Source organism: Petromyzon marinus, chromosome 62 (genome assembly GCF_048934315.1).
Source record: "Petromyzon marinus isolate PM22_M1 ecotype Great Lakes invasive population chromosome 62, UKy_Petmar_22M1.pri1.0, whole genome shotgun sequence".
In the NCBI taxonomy this organism is placed as follows: domain Eukaryota; kingdom Metazoa; phylum Chordata; class Hyperoartia; order Petromyzontiformes; family Petromyzontidae; genus Petromyzon; species Petromyzon marinus.
Window position 1 is genome coordinate 415044 of NC_133728.1, and position 19657 is coordinate 434700.

General features: G+C 52.0%; 1 protein-coding gene across 2 annotated transcripts in view; it reads right to left on the bottom strand.

Moving 5' to 3' along the window:
• GSK3B (glycogen synthase kinase 3 beta) overlaps positions 1–19657 on the bottom strand; it is a 49414-nt gene that overhangs the window by 5075 nt on the left and 24682 nt on the right. For both annotated transcript variants that reach the window (XM_032977318.2, XM_032977317.2), the window contains exons 5-10: positions 19408–19538; positions 18690–18796; positions 18133–18230; positions 13896–13991; positions 7788–7974; positions 3821–3904 (exon numbers count right to left, since the gene is read on the bottom strand). In XM_032977318.2, coding sequence (XP_032833209.1) covers positions 3821–3904; positions 7788–7974; positions 13896–13991; positions 18133–18230; positions 18690–18796; positions 19408–19538 — 703 coding nt within the window. The remainder of the gene's footprint in view (positions 1–3820; positions 3905–7787; positions 7975–13895; positions 13992–18132; positions 18231–18689; positions 18797–19407; positions 19539–19657) is intronic.

Below are 19657 nucleotides of genomic sequence, written 5' to 3' on the forward strand. Positions count from 1 at the left end.
GATGTTGGTGAGGCAGGAGGAGGAGATTGAGAGATGTTGGTGAGGCAGGTGGAGGAGATTGAGAGATGTTGGTGAGGTAGGAGGAGGAGATTGAGAGGTGTTGGTGAGGCAGGAGGAGATTGAGAGGTGTTGGTGAGGCAGGAGGAGATTGAGAGATGTTGGTGAGGCAGGAGGAGGAGATTGAGAGATGTTGGTGAGGCAGGAGGAGATTGAGAGATGTTGGTGAGGCAGGAGGAGGAGATTGAGAGATGTTGGTGAGGTAGGAGGAGATTGAGAGATGTTGGTGAGGCAGGAGGAGATTGAGAGATGTTGGTGAGGCAGGAGGAGATTGAGAGATGTTGGTGAGGTAGGAGGAGGAGATTGAGAGATGTTGGTGAGGCAGGAGGAGGAGATTGAGAGATGTTGGTGAGGCAGGAGGTGGAGATTGAGAGATGTTGGTGAGGCAGGAGGAGAAGATTGAGAGATGTTGGTGAGGTAGGAGGAGATTGAGAGATGTTGGTGAGGGAGGAGGAGGAGATTGAGAGATGTTGGTGAGGTAGGAGGAGATTGAGAGATGTTGGTGAGGCAGGAGGTGGAGATTGAGAGATGTTGGTTAGGCAGGAGGTGGAGATTGAGAGATGTTGGTGAGGCAGGAGGAGATTGAGAGATGTTGGTGAGGCAGGAGGAGGAGATTGAGAGATGTTGGTGAGGCAGGAGGTGGAGATTGAGAGATGTTGGTTAGGCAGGAGGTGGAGATTGAGAGATGTTGGTGAGGCAGGAGGAGATTGAGAGATGTTGGTGAGGCAGGAGGAGATTGAGAGATGTTGGTGAGGTAGGAGGAGATTTAGAGGTGTTGGTGAGGCAGGAGGAGATTGAGAGATGTTGGTGAGGCAGGTGGAGATTGAGAGATGTTGGTGAGGCAGGAGGAGATTGAGAGATGTTGGTGAGGCAGGAGGAGATTGAGAGATGTTGGTGAGGCAGGAGGAGATTGAGAGATGTTGGTGAGGCAGGAGGAGATTGAGAGATGTTGGTGAGGCAGGAGGAGATTGAGAGATGTTGGTGAGGTAGGAGGAGGAGATTGAGAGATGTTGGTGAGGCAGGAGGAGGAGATTGAGAGATGTTGGTGAGGCAGGAGGTGGAGATTGAGAGATGTTGGTGAGGCAGGAGGAGATTGAGAGATGTTGGTGAGGTAGGAGGAGGAGATTGAGAGATGTTGGTGAGGCAGGAGGAGATTGAGAGATGTTGGTGAGGCAGGAGGAGGAGATTGAGAGATGTTGGTGAGGCAGGAGGAGGAGATTGAGAGATGTTGGTGAGGCAGGAGGAGATTGAGAGGTGTTGGTGAGGCAGGAGGAGATTGAGAGATGTTGGTGAGGCAGGAGGAGATTGAGAGATGTTGGTGAGGCAGGAGGAGGTGATTGAGAGATGTTGGTGAGGCAGGAGGAGATTGAGAGATGTTGGTGAGGCAGGAGGAGATTGAGAGATGTTGGTGAGGCAGGAGGAGATTGAGAGATGTTGGTGAGGCAGGAGGAGATTGAGAGATGTTGGTGAGGCAGGAGGAGATTGAGAGATGTTGGTGAGGCAGGAGGTGGAGATTGAGAGATGTTGGTGAGGCAGGAGGAGATTGAGAGATGTTGGTGAGGTAGGAGGAGGAGATTGAGAGATGTTGGTGAGGCAGGAGGAGATTGAGAGATGTTGGTGAGGCAGGAGGAGGAGATTGAGAGATGTTGGTGAGGCAGGAGGAGGAGATTGAGAGATGTTGGTGAGGCAGGAGGAGATTGAGAGGTGTTGGTGAGGCAGGAGGAGATTGAGAGATGTTGGTGAGGCAGGAGGAGATTGAGAGATGTTGGTGAGGCAGGAGGAGATTGAGAGATGTTGGTGAGGCAGGAGGAGGAGATTGAGAGATGTTGGTGAGGCAGGAGGAGATTGAGAGATGTTGGTGAGGTAGGAGGAGGAGATTGAGAGATGTTGGTGAGGCAGGAGGAGATTGAGAGATGTTGGTGAGGCAGGAGGAGGAGATTGAGAGATGTTGGTGAGGCAGGAGGTGGAGATTGAGAGATGTTGGTGAGGTAGGAGGAGGAGATTGAGAGATGTTGGTGAGGCAGGAGGAGATTGAGAGATGTTGGTGAGGCAGGAGGAGATTGAGAGATGTTGGTGAGGCAGGAGGAGATTGAGAGATGTTGGTGAGGCAGGAGGAGATTGAGAGATGTTGGTGAGGCAGGAGGAGATTGAGAGATGTTGGTGAGGCAGGAGGAGATTGAGAGATGTTGGTGAGGCAGGAGGAGGAGATTGAGAGATGTTGGTGAGGCAGGAGGAGATTGAGAGATGTTGGTGAGGCAGGAGGTGGAGATTGAGAGATGTTGGTGAGGTAGGAGGAGGAGATTGAGAGATGTTGGTGAGGCAGGAGGAGATTGAGAGATGTTGGTGAGGTAGGAGGAGATTGAGAGATGTTGGTGAGGCAGGAAGAGGAGATTGAGAGATGTTGGTGAGGCAGGAGGAGGAGATTGAGAGATGTTGGTGAGGCAGGAGGAGGTGATTGAGAGATGTTGGTGAGGCAGGAGGGGTAGATTGAGGGAGGCGATGTTGCAGGGAGGATGGGGATGGAACAGGAAGAGAAAGGATGAGAAGCAGGGAGAGGGTTCGCAATGTCACACGAGGCGAGGGGAGAGGAGAGCGATGGAGAGCGATGGAGAGAGGACGTAAATGGATGGGGGTGGTGCAGGGGTACACACGCACAGACACGGCTTTATCAATACAAGCGCGCATCAAGGCGTACACGTAAACAGACAGGCCACAGTATCCACGTACGATACGGACAAACAAAAATATGCGCAGCGTCTTTCTATTTGTCCCGTAACGCAGTTGCTTTTGTAGTAACACCACAGAGACACTCGGGTCAAAGGTAATGACCCCCAAAGACAGAGATGCCCCCCTCCCATATACCCTTCACACACTTTTCAGGGCAAGTGCTGTTTGCGAGCAGCACCTGTGAAGGGCCGGCACGAGGGGGTGGGTGGCCAGCACCACGCCCGGCCGCCTTTGTCTCCCCGGTGCCGATGTTTACACACCGCACCAGGTACTAATTTCAGGCCGAGTCGATCTAGGGGAGGCCAAGGACCGGTTCAGATAATTATTCGTTAAAATTTTTGGAGGCCATAAGCGGGAATCGAACTCTGGTCGCTGGGTTCACAGCGCAGCGCGCTAACCGCTCCACACTCACACACACAATCGCACACGAATACAACTTTGAAATACAAATGGAAATCAGAGCTGCGAAGAGATGTCCCAAGATCGTGGGGTGTTTGTTTGTTTGTGAGGGGCTGTTTGTGAGGGGGTGTTTGTTTGTGAGGGGGTGTTTGTTTGTGAGGGGGTGTTTGTTTGTGAAGGGGTGTTTGTGAGGGGGTGTTTGTGAGGGGGGTGTTTGTTTGTGAGGGGGTGTTTGTTTGTGAGGGGGTGTTTGTGAGGGGGTGTTTGTTTGTGAGGGGGTGTTTGTGAGGGGGTGTTTGTTTGTGAGGGGGGTGTTTCTGAGAGGGCTGTTTGCTTGTTTGTGAGGGGGTGTTTGTGAGGGGTGTTTGTTTGTGAGGGGGTGTTTGTTTGTTTGTGAGGGGGTGTTTGTTTGTGAGGGGGTGTTTGTATGTTTGTGAGGGGGTGTTTGTGTGTTTGTGAGGGGTGTTTGTTTGTGAGGGGTGTGTTTGTTTGTGAGGGGGTGTTTGTTTGTGAGGGGGTGTTTGTGTGTTTGTGAGGGGGTGTTTGTTTGTGAGGGGGTGTTTGTTTGTGAGGGGGTGTTTGTTTGTGAGGGGGTGTTTGTTTGTGAGGGGGGTGTTTGTTTGTTTGTGTTTGTTACCGGAAGCGGCAGCTGTGGGGACGGCCTGGCAGCGGGCGTGGGGAGGGATCAGCGTCGCGTTGAGAGCCGGGTTGATGGACAGCTCTGATACAAACAACAACAACACCCGTGTCAACATGAACAACAATTTAACATTTGACACGCGCAGGCCCTCGCGATCAACAGCGATTGGCGCAACGCGCCACGCAACGCGGTGACCCAGTCCGACTTCCACTCGTGGCCACAAGCGGTAAGGAACATCTGAGCCGATCCGGGGTCTCTCCGACGTCCACTCGGCCTTAGAACCCCTCTCTGTCTCCCTACCCCACCTGACTGCTCTCCTCCCTGCCACTGCCGTCCAGATACGACCAGGCATACACCACTACCCCCACCCACTATCACTCCCCAAACCCTACCACTACCCTAACTCCTACCACTACCCCGACAACTACCCCCGATCAGTACCCCAACCCCTATCACTAACCCTAACTCTTACCACTACCTCTATCACTTACCACTACCCCTATCCCTTAGCACTACCACTACCCCCTATCACTACCACTACCCCCTATCACTACCACTACCCCCTAGCACTACCACTACCCCCTACCACCACCACTACCCCCTATCACTACCCCTACCCCCTATCACTACCACTACCCCCTCGCACTACCCCTACCCCCTAGCACAGGGGTCGGGAACCTATGGCTCGCGAGCCAGATGTGGCTCTTTTGATGATTGCATATGGCTCGCAGATAAAACAAAATATTCTCACTTGTTTTAATCCATCCATCGATTTTTCACTGCGCATGTCCTGTTCAGGGCTGCAGGAGCAATTGTCCATTATTTTAATTGGATGATACTGGCCTACGTTTGCCGTTGCTGGGTAAAACAGGTAAACGCCCCCTTTTGAATCAGTCTGAGACTGCGTCTGCTCGGTCATTAGCTCAAAGCTAACCCTTCGACGAAGAAGATGGCGAAAAGAAAAAAAGACGACGAGTATCGTACATTTCAGGACGAATGGACCGAAGAATTCGCCTTTGTGGAGAGAGCGGGTTCTGCGGTGTGTCTAATTTGCAATGACAAAATTACATCGTTGAAACGGTCGAATGTAAAGCGGCACTTCGACACGCGCCACGCTACCTTTGCATCAAAATACCCTGCGGGAGACAGCAGAAAGAAAGCGTGCCAAGAGCTTCTGAGCAGGGTGCAAGCTAGCCAGCAGCAACTCCGCGTATGGACCCGGCAAGGTGACTATAATTCGGCTAGCTTTGCTGGTTCTTTAGCAATAGTGAGGAACGGAAAACCATTCACAGATGGCGAGTATGCTAAAACGTTCATGCTGGATGTAGCCAATGAACTTTTTGATGATCTTCCGAACAAAGACAAGATAATCAAACGGATACAAGACATGCCTCTGTCGGCAAGAACTGTTCATGATCGTACCATCGTGATGGCAAACAAAGTGGAGGAAACGCAAGTGAAGGACATAAATGCAGCGCCGTTCTTTTCTCTGGCTTTGGATGAGTCAACAGACGTGAGCCATTTGTCGCAGTTCAGCGTGATTGCAAGATATGCTGTTGGTGACACACTGCGCGAAGAAAGTCTTGCTGTTCTGCCATTAAAAGGGTCCACAAGAGGTGAGGATTTATTCAAGTCTTTCATGGAGTTTGCTCAAGAAAAAAGTCTACCTATGGATAAACTTCTCTCAGTGTGTACTGATGGTGCTCCGTGTATGGTGGGGAAAAACAAAGGATTTGTGGCGCTTCTCCGTGAACATGAAAATAGACCCATCCTAAGTTTCCATTGCATTATACACCAGGAGGCACTTTGTGCTCAGATGTGTGACAGGCAGTTTGGCGAAGTGATGTCGCTGGTCATTCGTGTGATCAACTTTATTGTTGCCCGAGCCTTAAATGATCGCCAGTTTAAAACACTGCTGGATGAAGTTGTAAATAACTATCCTGGTCTGCTTTTGCACAGCAATGTGCGTTGGTTGTCAAGAGGGAAGGTGCTTAGCCGTTTTGCGGCTTGCCTGAACGAAATCCGGACTTTCCTTGAAATGAAAGGCGTCGGGCATCCTGAGCTAGCCGACACCGAGTGGCTCCTCAAGTTTTACTATCTCGTAGATCTGACTGAACATCTGAACCAGCTCAACGTGAAAATGCAAGGCATTGGAAATACAGTGTTATCCCTTCAACAAGCTGTATTTGCTTTTGAAAACAAGCTGGAGCTTTTCATCACGGATCTTGAAACAGGTCGTTTACTACATTTTGAAAAACTGAGCCAATTTAAAGATGCATGCACAGCAAGTGAGCCCATTCAAAACCTTGATCTCCACCAGCTAGCTGGCTGCACATCCAGTCTCCTACAGTCCTTCAAAGCACGCTTTGGAGAATTTCGTGAGCACACTCGTCTTTTTAAGTTCATCACCCATCCAAACGAGTGTTCACTGAACACAGCCGACCTGAATTACATCCCTGGTGTCTCCGTCAGAGATTTTGAAGCAGAAGTGGCTGACCTGAAGGCCTCAGACATGTGGGTGAATAAGTTCAAGTCACTGAATGAAGATTTGGAAAGAATCACACGACAGAAAGCGGAGTTGGCGAGCAAGCACATGTGGACAGAAATGAAAAAACTCCAACCCGAAGACCAGCTGATTCTCAAAACTTGGAACGCGCTTCCTGTCACATACCACACACTGCAGCGTGTGAGTATTGCTGTATTGACCATGTTTGGATCTACGTATGCATGTGAGCAGTCATTCTCACATCTTAAAAACATCAAGTCCAACCTACGATCACGTTTAACGGATGAAAGCCTCAACGCTTGCATGAAGCTTAACCTCACCAAGTACCAACCCGACTACAAAGACATCAGCAAATCCATGCAGCACCAGAAGTCGCATTAATGGTGAGTGTTATAACAACATTATTTAAAAGAATAAATTCAGAGGCTTATTATACTGATATTTAGTTGAATTCACTTTTAAAATATATTATATGGCTCTCACTGAAATAAATTTCCAAATTTTTTGCTTTCATGGCTCTCTTAGTCAAAAAGGTTCCCGACCCCTGCCCTAGCACCACCACTACCCCCTAGCACCACCACTACCCCCTAGCACCACCACTACCCCCTAGCACCACCACTACCCCCTAGCACCACCACTACCCCCTAGCACCACCACTACCCCCTAGATCCACCACTACCCCCTAGCACCACCACTACCCCCTAGCACTACCCCCTAGCACTACCACTAGCACTACCCCCTAGCACCACCACTAGCACTACCCCCTAGCACTACCACTACCCCCTAGCACTACCCCTTAGCACTACCACTACCCCCTAGCACTACCCCTACCCCCTAGCACTACCCCTAGCACTACCCCCTAGCACTACCCCTAGCACTACCCCCTAGCACCACCACTAGCACTACCCCCTAGCACCACCACTACCCCCTAGCACTACCACTACCACAACCCCCTAGCACCACCACTACCCCCTAGTACTACCACTACCCCTACCCCCTAGCACTACCACTACCACTACCCCCAAGCACTACCACTACCACAACCCCCTAGCACCACCACTACCCCCTAGCACTACCACTACCCCCTAGCACTACCACTACCCCCTAGCACTAGCCCCTTGAAACTCTCCTTAAACTCTCCCACCCTTTCTCCCAAATGCCACCATAACTACACCACCACTTTTAACCCCACTCTTTATTTCAACCACTATCATCTTATGTACAATTTTATAATTGTTGTCAAGCGCCTTGGAATAAGGCGCGATATGAATCTATTGTAGATGGAGACAAGTAAAACGAGTGCCTGGTGCGGTGCGTTAACATCGGCATTGGGGGAGACAAAGGCGGCCGGGGGCGCTGCTGGCCACCCACCGTGCCGGTCGTGGTGGGTGCTACTCGCCAACGGCGCATGCACCGGCAGGCTAGGCAAGGGGGATGGCCGTGCGTCTGCGTGCTCACCATGCGGGGTGAAGTTGAAGAGCGCCGGGAGCTCGCGGGAGCTGGGCAGGCGCATGGTGGGGTCGCGCAGCTCGTCGAAGAAGGCGTGGGCGCACGCCTCGAGCGGCGAGAGGCGCGACGAGGGCGTGTACTCCAGCAGGCGGCTGCACAGCGCCACCGCGTCCTGCGGCGTGCGTGCTCGGAACACCTACGCACGCGCACATGGGGACACACGCATTGAGACACGCACGCACGCACATTGAGACACGCATTGAGACACGCACGCACGCGCACATGGGGACACACGCATTGAGACACGCACGCACGCACATTGAGACACGCATTGAGACACGCACGCACGCGCACATGGGGACACACGCATTGAGACACGCACGCACGCACATTGAGACACGCACGCACGCACACATGGGGAACACACGCATTGAGACGTGTGTGCAGGCGCATTGAGACACGCACACACGCACACATGGGGAACACACGCATTGAGACGTGTGTGCACGCACATTGAGACACGCACGCGCACATGGGGAACACACGCATTGAGACACACACGCACGCACACATGGGAACACACGCATTGAGACACGCACGCACGCGCACATGGGGAACACACGCATTGAGACACGCACGCACATTGAGACACGCACGCACGCACACATGGGAACACACGCATTGAGACACGCACGCACGCGCACATGGGGAACACACGCATTGAGACACGCACGCACATTGAGACACGCACGCACGCACACATGGGAACACACGCATTGAGACGTGTGTGCACGCACATTGAGACACGCACGCACGCGCACACACGCATTGAGACACCCACACGCTCGCACATTCAGACGCGCGCACACACACACACACAGATTCCCCGTATAGCCTTAACAGATTTGTGGAGCTGTGAGCGAGCACCTATGAAGGCCAGTGCAGCACACGAGGGGGTGGGTGGCCAGCACCACGCCTGACCGCCTTTGTCTCCCCAGTTGCGATGAGTTTACACACCGCACCAGGTACTCATTTCAGGCTGAGCTGACCTAGGGGAGGAGGCCCAGGACCAGTTCAGATAGTGGTAGGCACCTTACAAATAAATGTAAATTATTATTACTCATCGCTGGTGTCGACCGTGAGTGGGAATGGAACCCAGGTCACCGGGTTTGTAGCACAGCGCACTAAACGCAACATCACTGCCTCGCACACAAGCATTGAGATACACAAACGGAGACACGCATACAGAGACAAAGACAGATACACATGCATGGAGACACACGCAGACTCAGAGACATACGTGGACACACGCATGGAGACGAAGCCACACGCATGGAGATACACAGAGACATACGTGGACACACGCATGAAGACGAAGACACGCATGGAGACACACAGACACAAAAATGGAGACAGATGAAAACAGACAGGGAGAAACAGAAAAGTATTAAGGGAGACGCAGACAAGGAGGGCGAGACAGGGAGACGGACAGGGAGACAGGGAGACAGAGAGACAGGGAGACAGGGAGACAGAGAGACAGGGAGACAGGGAGACGACAGAGAGAGATATGGGTAAAAGGACAAGAGACAAGGAGGTAGCGACACAGACACAGAGAAGAAAAGCAAGAGACAGGGAGAGCGTGAGAGAGAGGGGAGTGTAGAGGGAGAGAGACAGGGAGAGAGTGAGAGAGAGGGGAGTGTAGAGGGAGAGAGACAAGAAGAGAGTGAGAGAGAGGGGAGTGTAGAGGGAGAGACAGGAGGACAGTGAGAGAGAGGGGAGTGTAGAGGTGGGGAGAGACAGGAAGAGAGTGAGAGAGAGGGGAGTGTAGAGGGAGAGAGACAGGAGGACAGTGAGAGAGAGGGGAGTGTAGAGGGAGAGAGACAGGAGGACAGTGAGAGAGAGGGGAGTGTAGAGGGAGAGAGACAAGAAGAGAGTGAGAGAGAGGGGAGTGTAGAGGTGGGGAGAGACAAGAAGAGAGTGAGAGAGAGGGGAGTGTAGAGGGAGAGAGACAAGAAGAGAGTGAGAGGGGAGTGTAGAGGGAGAGAGACAGGAGGATAGTGAGAGAGAGGGGAGTGTAGAGGGAGAGAGACAGGAGGACAGTGAGAGAGAGGGGAGTGTAGAGGGAGAGAGACACGAAGAGAGTGAGAGAGAGGGGAGTGTAGAGGGAGAGAGACAAGAAGAGAGTGAGAGAGAGGGGAGTGTAGAGGGAGAGAGACAGGAGGACCGTCAGAGAGAGGAGAGTGTAGAGGGAGAGAGACAAGAAGAGAGTGAGAGAGGGGAGTGTAGAGGTGGGGAGAGACAGGAAGAGAGTGAGAGAGAGGGGAGTGTAGAGGGAGAGAGACAGGAGGACAGTGAGAGAGAGGGGAGTGTAGAGGTGGGGAGAGACAGGAAGAGAGTGAGAGAGAGGGGAGTGTAGAGGGAGAGAGACAGGAGGACAGTGAGAGAGAGGGGAGTGTAGAGGGAGAGAGACAGGAGGACAGTGAGAGAGAGGGGAGTGTAGAGGGAGAGAGACAGGAGGACAGTGAGAGAGAGGGGAGTGTAGAGGTGGGGAGAGACAGGAAGAGAGTGAGAGAGAGGGGAGTGTAGAGGGAGAGAGACAGGAGGACAGTGAGAGAGAGGGGAGTGTAGAGGGAGAGAGACAGGAGGACAGTGAGAGAGAGGGGAGTGTAGAGGTGGGGAGAGACAGGAAGAGAGTGAGAGAGAGGGGAGTGTAGAGGGAGAGAGACAGGAGGATAGTGAGAGAGAGGGGTGTGTAGAGGGAGAGAGACAGGAGGACAGTGAGAGAGAGGGGAGTGTAGAGGTGGGGAGAGACAGGAAGAGAGTGAGAGAGAGGGGAGTGTAGAGGGAGAGAGACAGGAGGACAGTGAGAGAGAGGGGAGTGTAGAGGTGGGGAGAGACAGGAAGAGAGTGAGAGAGAGGGGAGTGTAGAGGGAGAGAGACAGGACAGTGAGAGAGAGGGGTGTGTAGAGGGAGAGAGACAGGAGGACAGTGAGAGAGAGGGGAGTGTAGAGGGAGAGAGACAGGAGGACAGTGAGAGAGAGGGGAGTGTAGAGGGAGAGAGACAGGAGGACAGTGAGAGAGAGGGGAGTGTAGAGGTGGGGAGAGACAGGAAGAGAGTGAGAGAGAGGGGAGTGTAGAGGGAGAGAGACAGGAGGATAGTGAGAGAGAGGGGTGTGTAGAGGGAGAGAGACAGGAGGACAGTGAGAGAGAGGGGAGTGTAGAGGTGGGGAGAGACAAGAAGAGAGTGAGAGAGAGGGGAGTGTAGAGGGAGAGAGACAAGAAGAGAGTGAGAGGGGAGTGTAGAGGGAGAGAGACAGGAGGATAGTGAGAGAGAGGGGAGTGTAGAGGGAGAGAGACAGGAGGACAGTGAGAGAGAGGGGAGTGTAGAGGGAGAGAGACACGAAGAGAGTGAGAGAGAGGGGAGTGTAGAGGGAGAGAGACAAGAAGAGAGTGAGAGAGAGGGGAGTGTAGAGGGAGAGAGACAGGAGGACAGTGAGAGAGAGGAGAGTGTAGAGGGAGAGAGACAAGAAGAGAGTGAGAGAGGGGAGTGTAGAGGTGGGGAGAGACAGGAAGAGAGTGAGAGAGAGGGGAGTGTAGAGGGAGAGAGACAGGAGGACAGTGAGAGAGAGGGGAGTGTAGAGGTGGGGAGAGACAGGAAGAGAGTGAGAGAGAGGGGAGTGTAGAGGGAGAGAGACAGGAGGACCGTCAGAGAGAGGAGAGTGTAGAGGGAGAGAGACAAGAAGAGAGTGAGAGAGGGGAGTGTAGAGGTGGGGAGAGACAGGAAGAGAGTGAGAGAGAGGGGAGTGTAGAGGGAGAGAGACAGGAGGACAGTGAGAGAGAGGGGAGTGTAGAGGTGGGGAGAGACAGGAAGAGAGTGAGAGAGAGGGGAGTGTAGAGGGAGAGAGACAGGAGGACAGTGAGAGAGAGGGGAGTGTAGAGGGAGAGAGACAGGAGGACAGTGAGAGAGAGGGGAGTGTAGAGGGAGAGAGACAGGAGGACAGTGAGAGAGAGGGGAGTGTAGAGGTGGGGAGAGACAGGAAGAGAGTGAGAGAGAGGGGAGTGTAGAGGGAGAGAGACAGGAGGACAGTGAGAGAGAGGGGAGTGTAGAGGGAGAGAGACAGGAGGACAGTGAGAGAGAGGGGAGTGTAGAGGTGGGGAGAGACAGGAAGAGAGTGAGAGAGAGGGGAGTGTAGAGGGAGAGAGACAGGAGGATAGTGAGAGAGAGGGGTGTGTAGAGGGAGAGAGACAGGAGGACAGTGAGAGAGAGGGGAGTGTAGAGGTGGGGAGAGACAGGAAGAGAGTGAGAGAGAGGGGAGTGTAGAGGGAGAGAGACAGGAGGACAGTGAGAGAGAGGGGAGTGTAGAGGTGGGGAGAGACAGGAAGAGAGTGAGAGAGAGGGGAGTGTAGAGGGAGAGAGACAGGACAGTGAGAGAGAGGGGTGTGTAGAGGGAGAGAGACAGGAGGACAGTGAGAGAGAGGGGAGTGTAGAGGGAGAGAGACAGGAGGACAGTGAGAGAGAGGGGAGTGTAGAGGGAGAGAGACAGGAGGACAGTGAGAGAGAGGGGAGTGTAGAGGTGGGGAGAGACAGGAAGAGAGTGAGAGAGAGGGGAGTGTAGAGGGAGAGAGACAGGAGGATAGTGAGAGAGAGGGGTGTGTAGAGGGAGAGAGACAGGAGGACAGTGAGAGAGAGGGGAGTGTAGAGGTGGGGAGAGACAAGAAGAGAGTGAGAGAGAGGGGAGTGTAGAGGGAGAGAGACAAGAAGAGAGTGAGAGGGGAGTGTAGAGGGAGAGAGACAGGAGGATAGTGAGAGAGAGGGGAGTGTAGAGGGAGAGAGACAGGAGGACAGTGAGAGAGAGGGGAGTGTAGAGGGAGAGAGACACGAAGAGAGTGAGAGAGAGGGGAGTGTAGAGGGAGAGAGACAAGAAGAGAGTGAGAGAGAGGGGAGTGTAGAGGGAGAGAGACAGGAGGACAGTGAGAGAGAGGAGAGTGTAGAGGGAGAGAGACAAGAAGAGAGTGAGAGAGGGGAGTGTAGAGGTGGGGAGAGACAGGAAGAGAGTGAGAGAGAGGGGAGTGTAGAGGGAGAGAGACAGGAGGACAGTGAGAGAGAGGGGAGTGTAGAGGTGGGGAGAGACAGGAAGAGAGTGAGAGAGAGGGGAGTGTAGAGGGAGAGAGACAGGAGGACAGTGAGAGAGAGGGGAGTGTAGAGGGAGAGAGACAGGAGGACAGTGAGAGAGAGGGGAGTGTAGAGGGAGAGAGACAGGAGGACAGTGAGAGAGAGGGGAGTGTAGAGGTGGGGAGAGACAGGAAGAGAGTGAGAGAGAGGGGAGTGTAGAGGGAGAGAGACAGGAGGACAGTGAGAGAGAGGGGAGTGTAGAGGGAGAGAGACAGGAGGACAGTGAGAGAGAGGGGAGTGTAGAGGTGGGGAGAGACAGGAAGAGAGTGAGAGAGAGGGGAGTGTAGAGGGAGAGAGACAGGAGGATAGTGAGAGAGAGGGGTGTGTAGAGGGAGAGAGACAGGAGGACAGTGAGAGAGAGGGGAGTGTAGAGGTGGGGAGAGACAGGAAGAGAGTGAGAGAGAGGGGAGTGTAGAGGGAGAGAGACAGGAGGACAGTGAGAGAGAGGGGAGTGTAGAGGTGGGGAGAGACAGGAAGAGAGTGAGAGAGAGGGGAGTGTAGAGGGAGAGAGACAGGACAGTGAGAGAGAGGGGTGTGTAGAGGGAGAGAGACAGGAGGACAGTGAGAGAGAGGGGAGTGTAGAGGGAGAGAGACAGGAGGACAGTGAGAGAGAGGGGAGTGTAGAGGGAGAGAGACAGGAGGACAGTGAGAGAGAGGGGAGTGTAGAGGTGGGGAGAGACAGGAAGAGAGTGAGAGAGAGGGGAGTGTAGAGGGAGAGAGACAGGAGGATAGTGAGAGAGAGGGGTGTGTAGAGGGAGAGAGACAGGAGGACAGTGAGAGAGAGGGGAGTGTAGAGGGAGAGAGACAGGAGGACAGTGAGAGAGAGGGGAGTGTAGAGGTGGGGAGAGACAGGAAGACAGTGAGAGAGAGGAGAGTGTAGAGGTGGGGAGAGACAGGAAGAGCGTGTGAGCGACGGAGACCGGGTTCGGAGGAGTGGAGGTCACCTTGGTCCATGGGTGAGCTTTGATTTGGGGGAACTTGAACTCTGTGTAGTTGGGGTTCATCTCGCGGATCTGTTCTCTTGTGGGCGTCCCCAGCACCTGCGTACACGAGCGCACGCACACACGCACAGCGAGCGCCACCGGGGGAGAGGGATCGTGAGCGCGGCACGTGGATCCAGCAACCTGGTGACGACGCACACCCGTCCAGACCGACGGAAAAAAAAACAACAGCTTCTTGCGTTTCACTTCCCCAACGCCTCCAATTAGCGCGGTCGGTCACGTACGCTGCGAAATAGGTTCAGCGTTTGTACGTAACAACGGCGGCGTCTGCTGTAATGCCACAGGGCCCATGCCGCAGGCTCTGCCGGAGAGGGCAATGCGGGTGACTTTAGCGCCGTTTTAGTTTTTTGTTTGTTCATGGACGAGGTCAGGTTCCTCTAGCGTGGATTCCCTCACAGCAACGCCCACACCGTAGTCTCGCTCGCATCGTATCAACCTCAACACGAGTTACCGCGACCCCACGTTACACGCAGACGGACAAAGTAGATGAGTGGGTCGTGGGTGTGTAGATGAGTGACAGGATGGGCCAGTGAGTGAATGGGCGAGTGGATGATCGGGAGAGTGTGGGTCCCAGTTTTCTCACGGCGAGTTCCTAAAAGCCACAATTCCACACGAGAGTTGTTCTCAAATCAGCTTAATTCTAACCAAGTTACTGCGACTCCACGCTGAAGATGGAGCTCATGCATGATCATGCTTTCACCTTATTTGGAAAGCGTTGAAAATTAAAACGCGCCGTTAAGCAGATTTATTCACGCAGTATCGATTTTTCCTTTTAAAGGACACAGCGTTTAGGATTTTTTTTCATCTCACATTTGTCTTGTTTAAAAAATGTTGCTTTGAAGGTCTGGCTCTCAGAATAACTCTCCCAAATAATCAACAGATATTGGTAGTGTGCTGCTATCGACTGCCCAGTGGGAAGGATCTTGAAGCTGCATCTGCACTGAGAGAGCTTTTTGGGGGCCTCCTTAAAGGTGAAATAGTTTTAGTGGGTGATCTAAATTGGAATTGGCTCAACCCGCCGGCCGTGGCCACAAATTTTGCAGATGAATTTAATCTGTTTCAATTAATAAATGTCCCCACAAGACCCAACCTAAAAAATCCGGGACAGTCATCTCTGCTTGACGTCCTATTGACAAATGCCCCTCACAATTTCGCACTGACTGGTGTTCTGCGTAATAACCTTAGTGATCACTCCTTCATTTTTGGGGTGAGATCATCAGCCAGACCCAAAGCCCCCCCTAAATTGGTTGAGAAGCACTCTATGAGACACTTCAGCACTCAGGCATTTACAAATGATTTGCTGCACTCGGATATTGACAAGGTCTGTGATATCCCCAACCTGACTACGGCTTGGGAGACCTTCAGGTCCACGTTTCTCCAAATTCTTAACAAACATGCTCCATTGGTTAGATTTAAAACTAAAGGCGACTGCCCACCATGGTTTGATCCTTTGATTACAAAGCTCATGAAAACTAGGGACAAAACTTGGGCATGTGCTCAGAAAAACAATTTGGTCAATGACTGGCTAGAATACAGGATCTTAAGGAATAGATGCATCAAAAAAATACGGCATGCAAAAAATGCCTACTTTTCCTCCACTCTCCTGGAACCACACACATGGAAATGCCAGGATTTTCTGGAAATCAAATGTATCTTAAAGGCATCCAAAACAGATAATCTGCCCATTGAGCTTAACCGAAATGGGGAATATTTTTCAGATCCCAAAAAAATTGTTGACAATCTTAACCTTAATTTTTCTGAAGCTGGTAATCTTTTTGATAATGTATTGGGAGTCAACCCTGCTCATGCAAATTCCTACACCCCTGTCCAAACATTAAACGAATTTAGTTTCCAGCCAATCCACGAAAGTAATGTTCTGAAACAACTGCCCTACCTCAAATGGTCCTCCTCCACCGGAGCAAATAGTATTCCCGTCTTTGCTCTACTAACTGTTGGTCACCTAATATACAAACCTATATCCCATATTTTCAACCTGTCCATCAAAGAAGCATCAGTTCCACTAGAATGGAAACATTCCTATGTCCGTCCACTTCACAAAGGGGGCCCTAAAGATGATCCAAATAGCTACCGACCGATCTCAATTTTGTCCCCGTTGATGAAAATTTTTGGAAAATTATTGACCTACCAAATTAGCAGTTTCCTGTTCACCAACAATCTACAACATCTAAAACAATCTGAGTTCCGAAAAAAATACAGCACCACATCTGCTGCATTAGACTCTCTGAACCACATTTACAGTAGCCTTGATAATAAGCAACACTGTGCCTGTCTTTTTCTTGACCTGTCCAAAGCTTTTGATACAGTAGACCACAACACCCTGCTTAGTAAACTAAGTTACCTCGGTTTTTCCAAAAACGCAGTTAAATGGTTACAAAATTACCTCTTTTCTCGCACCCAAACTGTATTCACAGATGGTTGGAGGTCAAACAGTGTTGAGATAACAAAAGGGGTTCCACAGGGTTCCATCCTCGGCCCCCTCTTGTTCTCTCTTTACGTCAATGACTTGGGCACTGACCTGGATCACTCCAAGGTAAATCTGTTTGCAGATGACACGATACTGATTATTGCTGGCCGCTCTCCGGATAACATGATTGCTAAGCTCCAGGGTGATTTGAACAAACTACAACATCAGCTGGTTGCTCTTAAAACTAGTCCTGAATACCTCCAAAACCAAGGTGTTATGCTTCTCACCAGGACTAAAGCAGGAAGTTATTTTTCCCCAATTACATTCCTTAAATAATTATCAAATAGAGCAAGTCAAGATCTATAAGTATCTTGGGGTCATCCTGGATTCAAAACTGAATTTTGAAGATGACATTGATTATATTGGTAAAAAGACAAAAAGGAAAATTGGTTTTCTGTATCGACACAAGCACTGCTACCCCCCAATGTTCCGTTTGGAATTGATAAAAGCTACCATACTGCCTCTACTTGACTACTGTGACATCGTGTATAAATCAGCCCCAAGTACTGTACTGAAGAAGCTTGATTCCAACTATCACTCGGCCTTAAGATTTACATTGAACTGCCCATATAGGACTCACCACTGTGATCTCTACATTGGGTCAAACTTAACATCTCTTAATGTTCGACGGCTTGTGCACCAGATCTTATTTATTCACGATGTACTTACAAAAAAATCCGTAGACTACCTGCTGGATCTCCTCTCTGTTTCAAAGAACAAATTTGACCTCAGGTCTTCGCTCATTTACCAGCTTCACATTCCCTATTGCCGTACAAAAACTGAAGGGCCTTTGCTATTGATGCCCCCAGGGTCTGGAATGCTATTGCCAATAAACCGCAACTTGAATCACTACCAATGATATCTTCTCTCAAAACTGCTCTAGAGGAGTTGTAAACCCCTAGCTGCCACTGCTATTCATTGGCGTAAAATAAAATAAAATGTTTCGCTCCGGATGATGCTGCAAAGTATTATCTGTATTTTGATTTAGCGTGCTAATCTTAAAGGTGCATTGAAAAATTTTATACTCCGACTGATGCTTCTGTTGTTGTGGAGTAACTCATGCAGCCAGCTATGGCTCTAGGGTTTGGTGTTACATGTTATTTATGTAGTTTATTGTAAAAATTCGGCCACAGTCCCTATGATCACTGTTACGTTGCAATTATAGTTTTATTTTTTGGTGATTTTCGAAAAGTTTTTTGGTTTGGACATGTTTGTTTTGTTGTAGTACGGAGTTAGACTGATGGCCTTAATCTAAGTTTTCTTGTGGTTGTTGTTGTTGTTTGACTTGCATCCCACTGGGATTTTTTGCACACAGCGTTGGTGTATGGTACTTTTTTCAGGAATATTTTGCTGTTTTTTTCATGGATTTCTGTTTTCACAGTCACATAGTCACTTTAAGATGTTTTCTTGTTCGTGTTTTTTTTGTTTGTTGTGGTTGCACCCGATTCAAGAGCCGAATGGCTCACAGGGCTATACCAAAATAAATAAACTGAAAATTGTCAAGAACAGTCTTAATGAGAATGCACTTCCGGCACGACTTGGTAAAATGCCAGAGGGAAAAAAAACCACCCATGCCATGCCGGCGCCGCACTGGCACGCCTCGGACGAGCCGGCGAAAACAAAAAGAGTACAAAGCGACGGAGCGTTGGCTGCCTGTGACAGGGATCGAACCCAGGTGAGCTCAGCCCAGATTACCTTGATGATCTCCACGAGCTGGTCGACTCCGCTGTCCCCGGGGAAGATGGGCTGTCCCAGCAGCAGCTCGGCGAGGACGCAGCCTGCCGACCACACGTCTGGAGACCCGGGGGGTGGGGGACGGCACGGCCGCCACGTTACAGGCAAGGCACCACAGAGCCGAGTGACAGCGGAGAGTGCGGAGTGGCACAGCGAGTGGATGAGAAGAGCAAACGGCGGAGTGGGGAGTGGAACTGTTGAGTAGCCGCGTGAGTAGTCGAGCGAGCTGCTGATTGAGTAGTTGGGTGAGTAGCGGAGTCAGTAACAGAGTAAGTTGCTGAGTGAGCTGTAGTGAGTGGCTACGCGAGTAGTAGAGTAGCCAAATGAGCTGTTTAGCGAGTGGCTAAGCGGGTAGTAGAGCGAGTGTCAGAGAGCAGTCGACCGAGTAGCCGAGCGAGCTGTAGAGTGAGTATCAGAATTAATTACTGAGTGAGCTGTAGAGTGAGTAGCTGAGTGTGTTGGCAGTAGAGTATCAGAGTGAGCTGCAGATTGAGTATCAGAGCGAGATGTGCACGTGCCGATGCTGGACGTGTAGTCGGTGGCGCCGAAGATGAGCTCGGGCGCGCGGTAGTAACGCGAGCAGATGTACGACACGTTGGGCTCCCCGCGGATCAGCTGCTTGGCACTGGCACATGCGGGCACAGGGAGACGCGGCGACCCTCACCATCGGCGCGCTGGCACAACATCGGCGCGCTTGCTCACTCACTCACTCGCCCGCCCGCTCGCCCGCCCGCCCGCACGCCCGCGCGCCCGCCCGCCCGCGCGCCCACTCACTCGCCCACTCACTCGAGCGCTCACTCACTCACTCGAGCGCTCACTCACTCACTCGAGCGCTCACTCACTCACTCGAGCGCCCACTCACTCACTCGCGCGCCCACTCACTCACTCGCGCGCCCACTCACTCACTCGCGCGCTCACTCACTCGCGCGCCCGCTCGCTCGCGCACCCGCTCGCGCGCTCGCTCACTCGCGCGCTCACTCGCTCCCTCGCTCACTCGCTCCCTCGCTCACTCGCTCCCTCACTCACTCACTCACTCGCGCGCTAACTCACTCACACGCTCACTCACGCGCTCACTCACTCGCGCGCTCACTCACTCACTCGCGCGCGCGCTCGCTCGAGTGGATGCCTCGAGGTTCACCCAACCTGGCGCAAGCACCGTTCGCTCCGTGGTAACGTCACCGGCACTTGGTGGCGGAGGCGGTTGTCGTCGTCGTCACCGTCGAGCTCGCGTCTCACCTGCCAAAGTCGCAGAGCTTCAGCACGGCCGTCTCCGGGTCGAGCAGGAGGTTCTGGGGTTTGATGTCGCGGTGGCAGATCCCGTGCGAGTGGATGTAAGCCAGACTCCGGAAGAGTTGATACATGTACAACTGTGATCGAGACAAACAATCCCACACACCCATATAGGCTTTCACTAGACCGTTGCGCGACATCGTGCTGTTAGGCGAGCACCTATCATGGGATGGCACGGCGCACGAAAGGGGTGGTT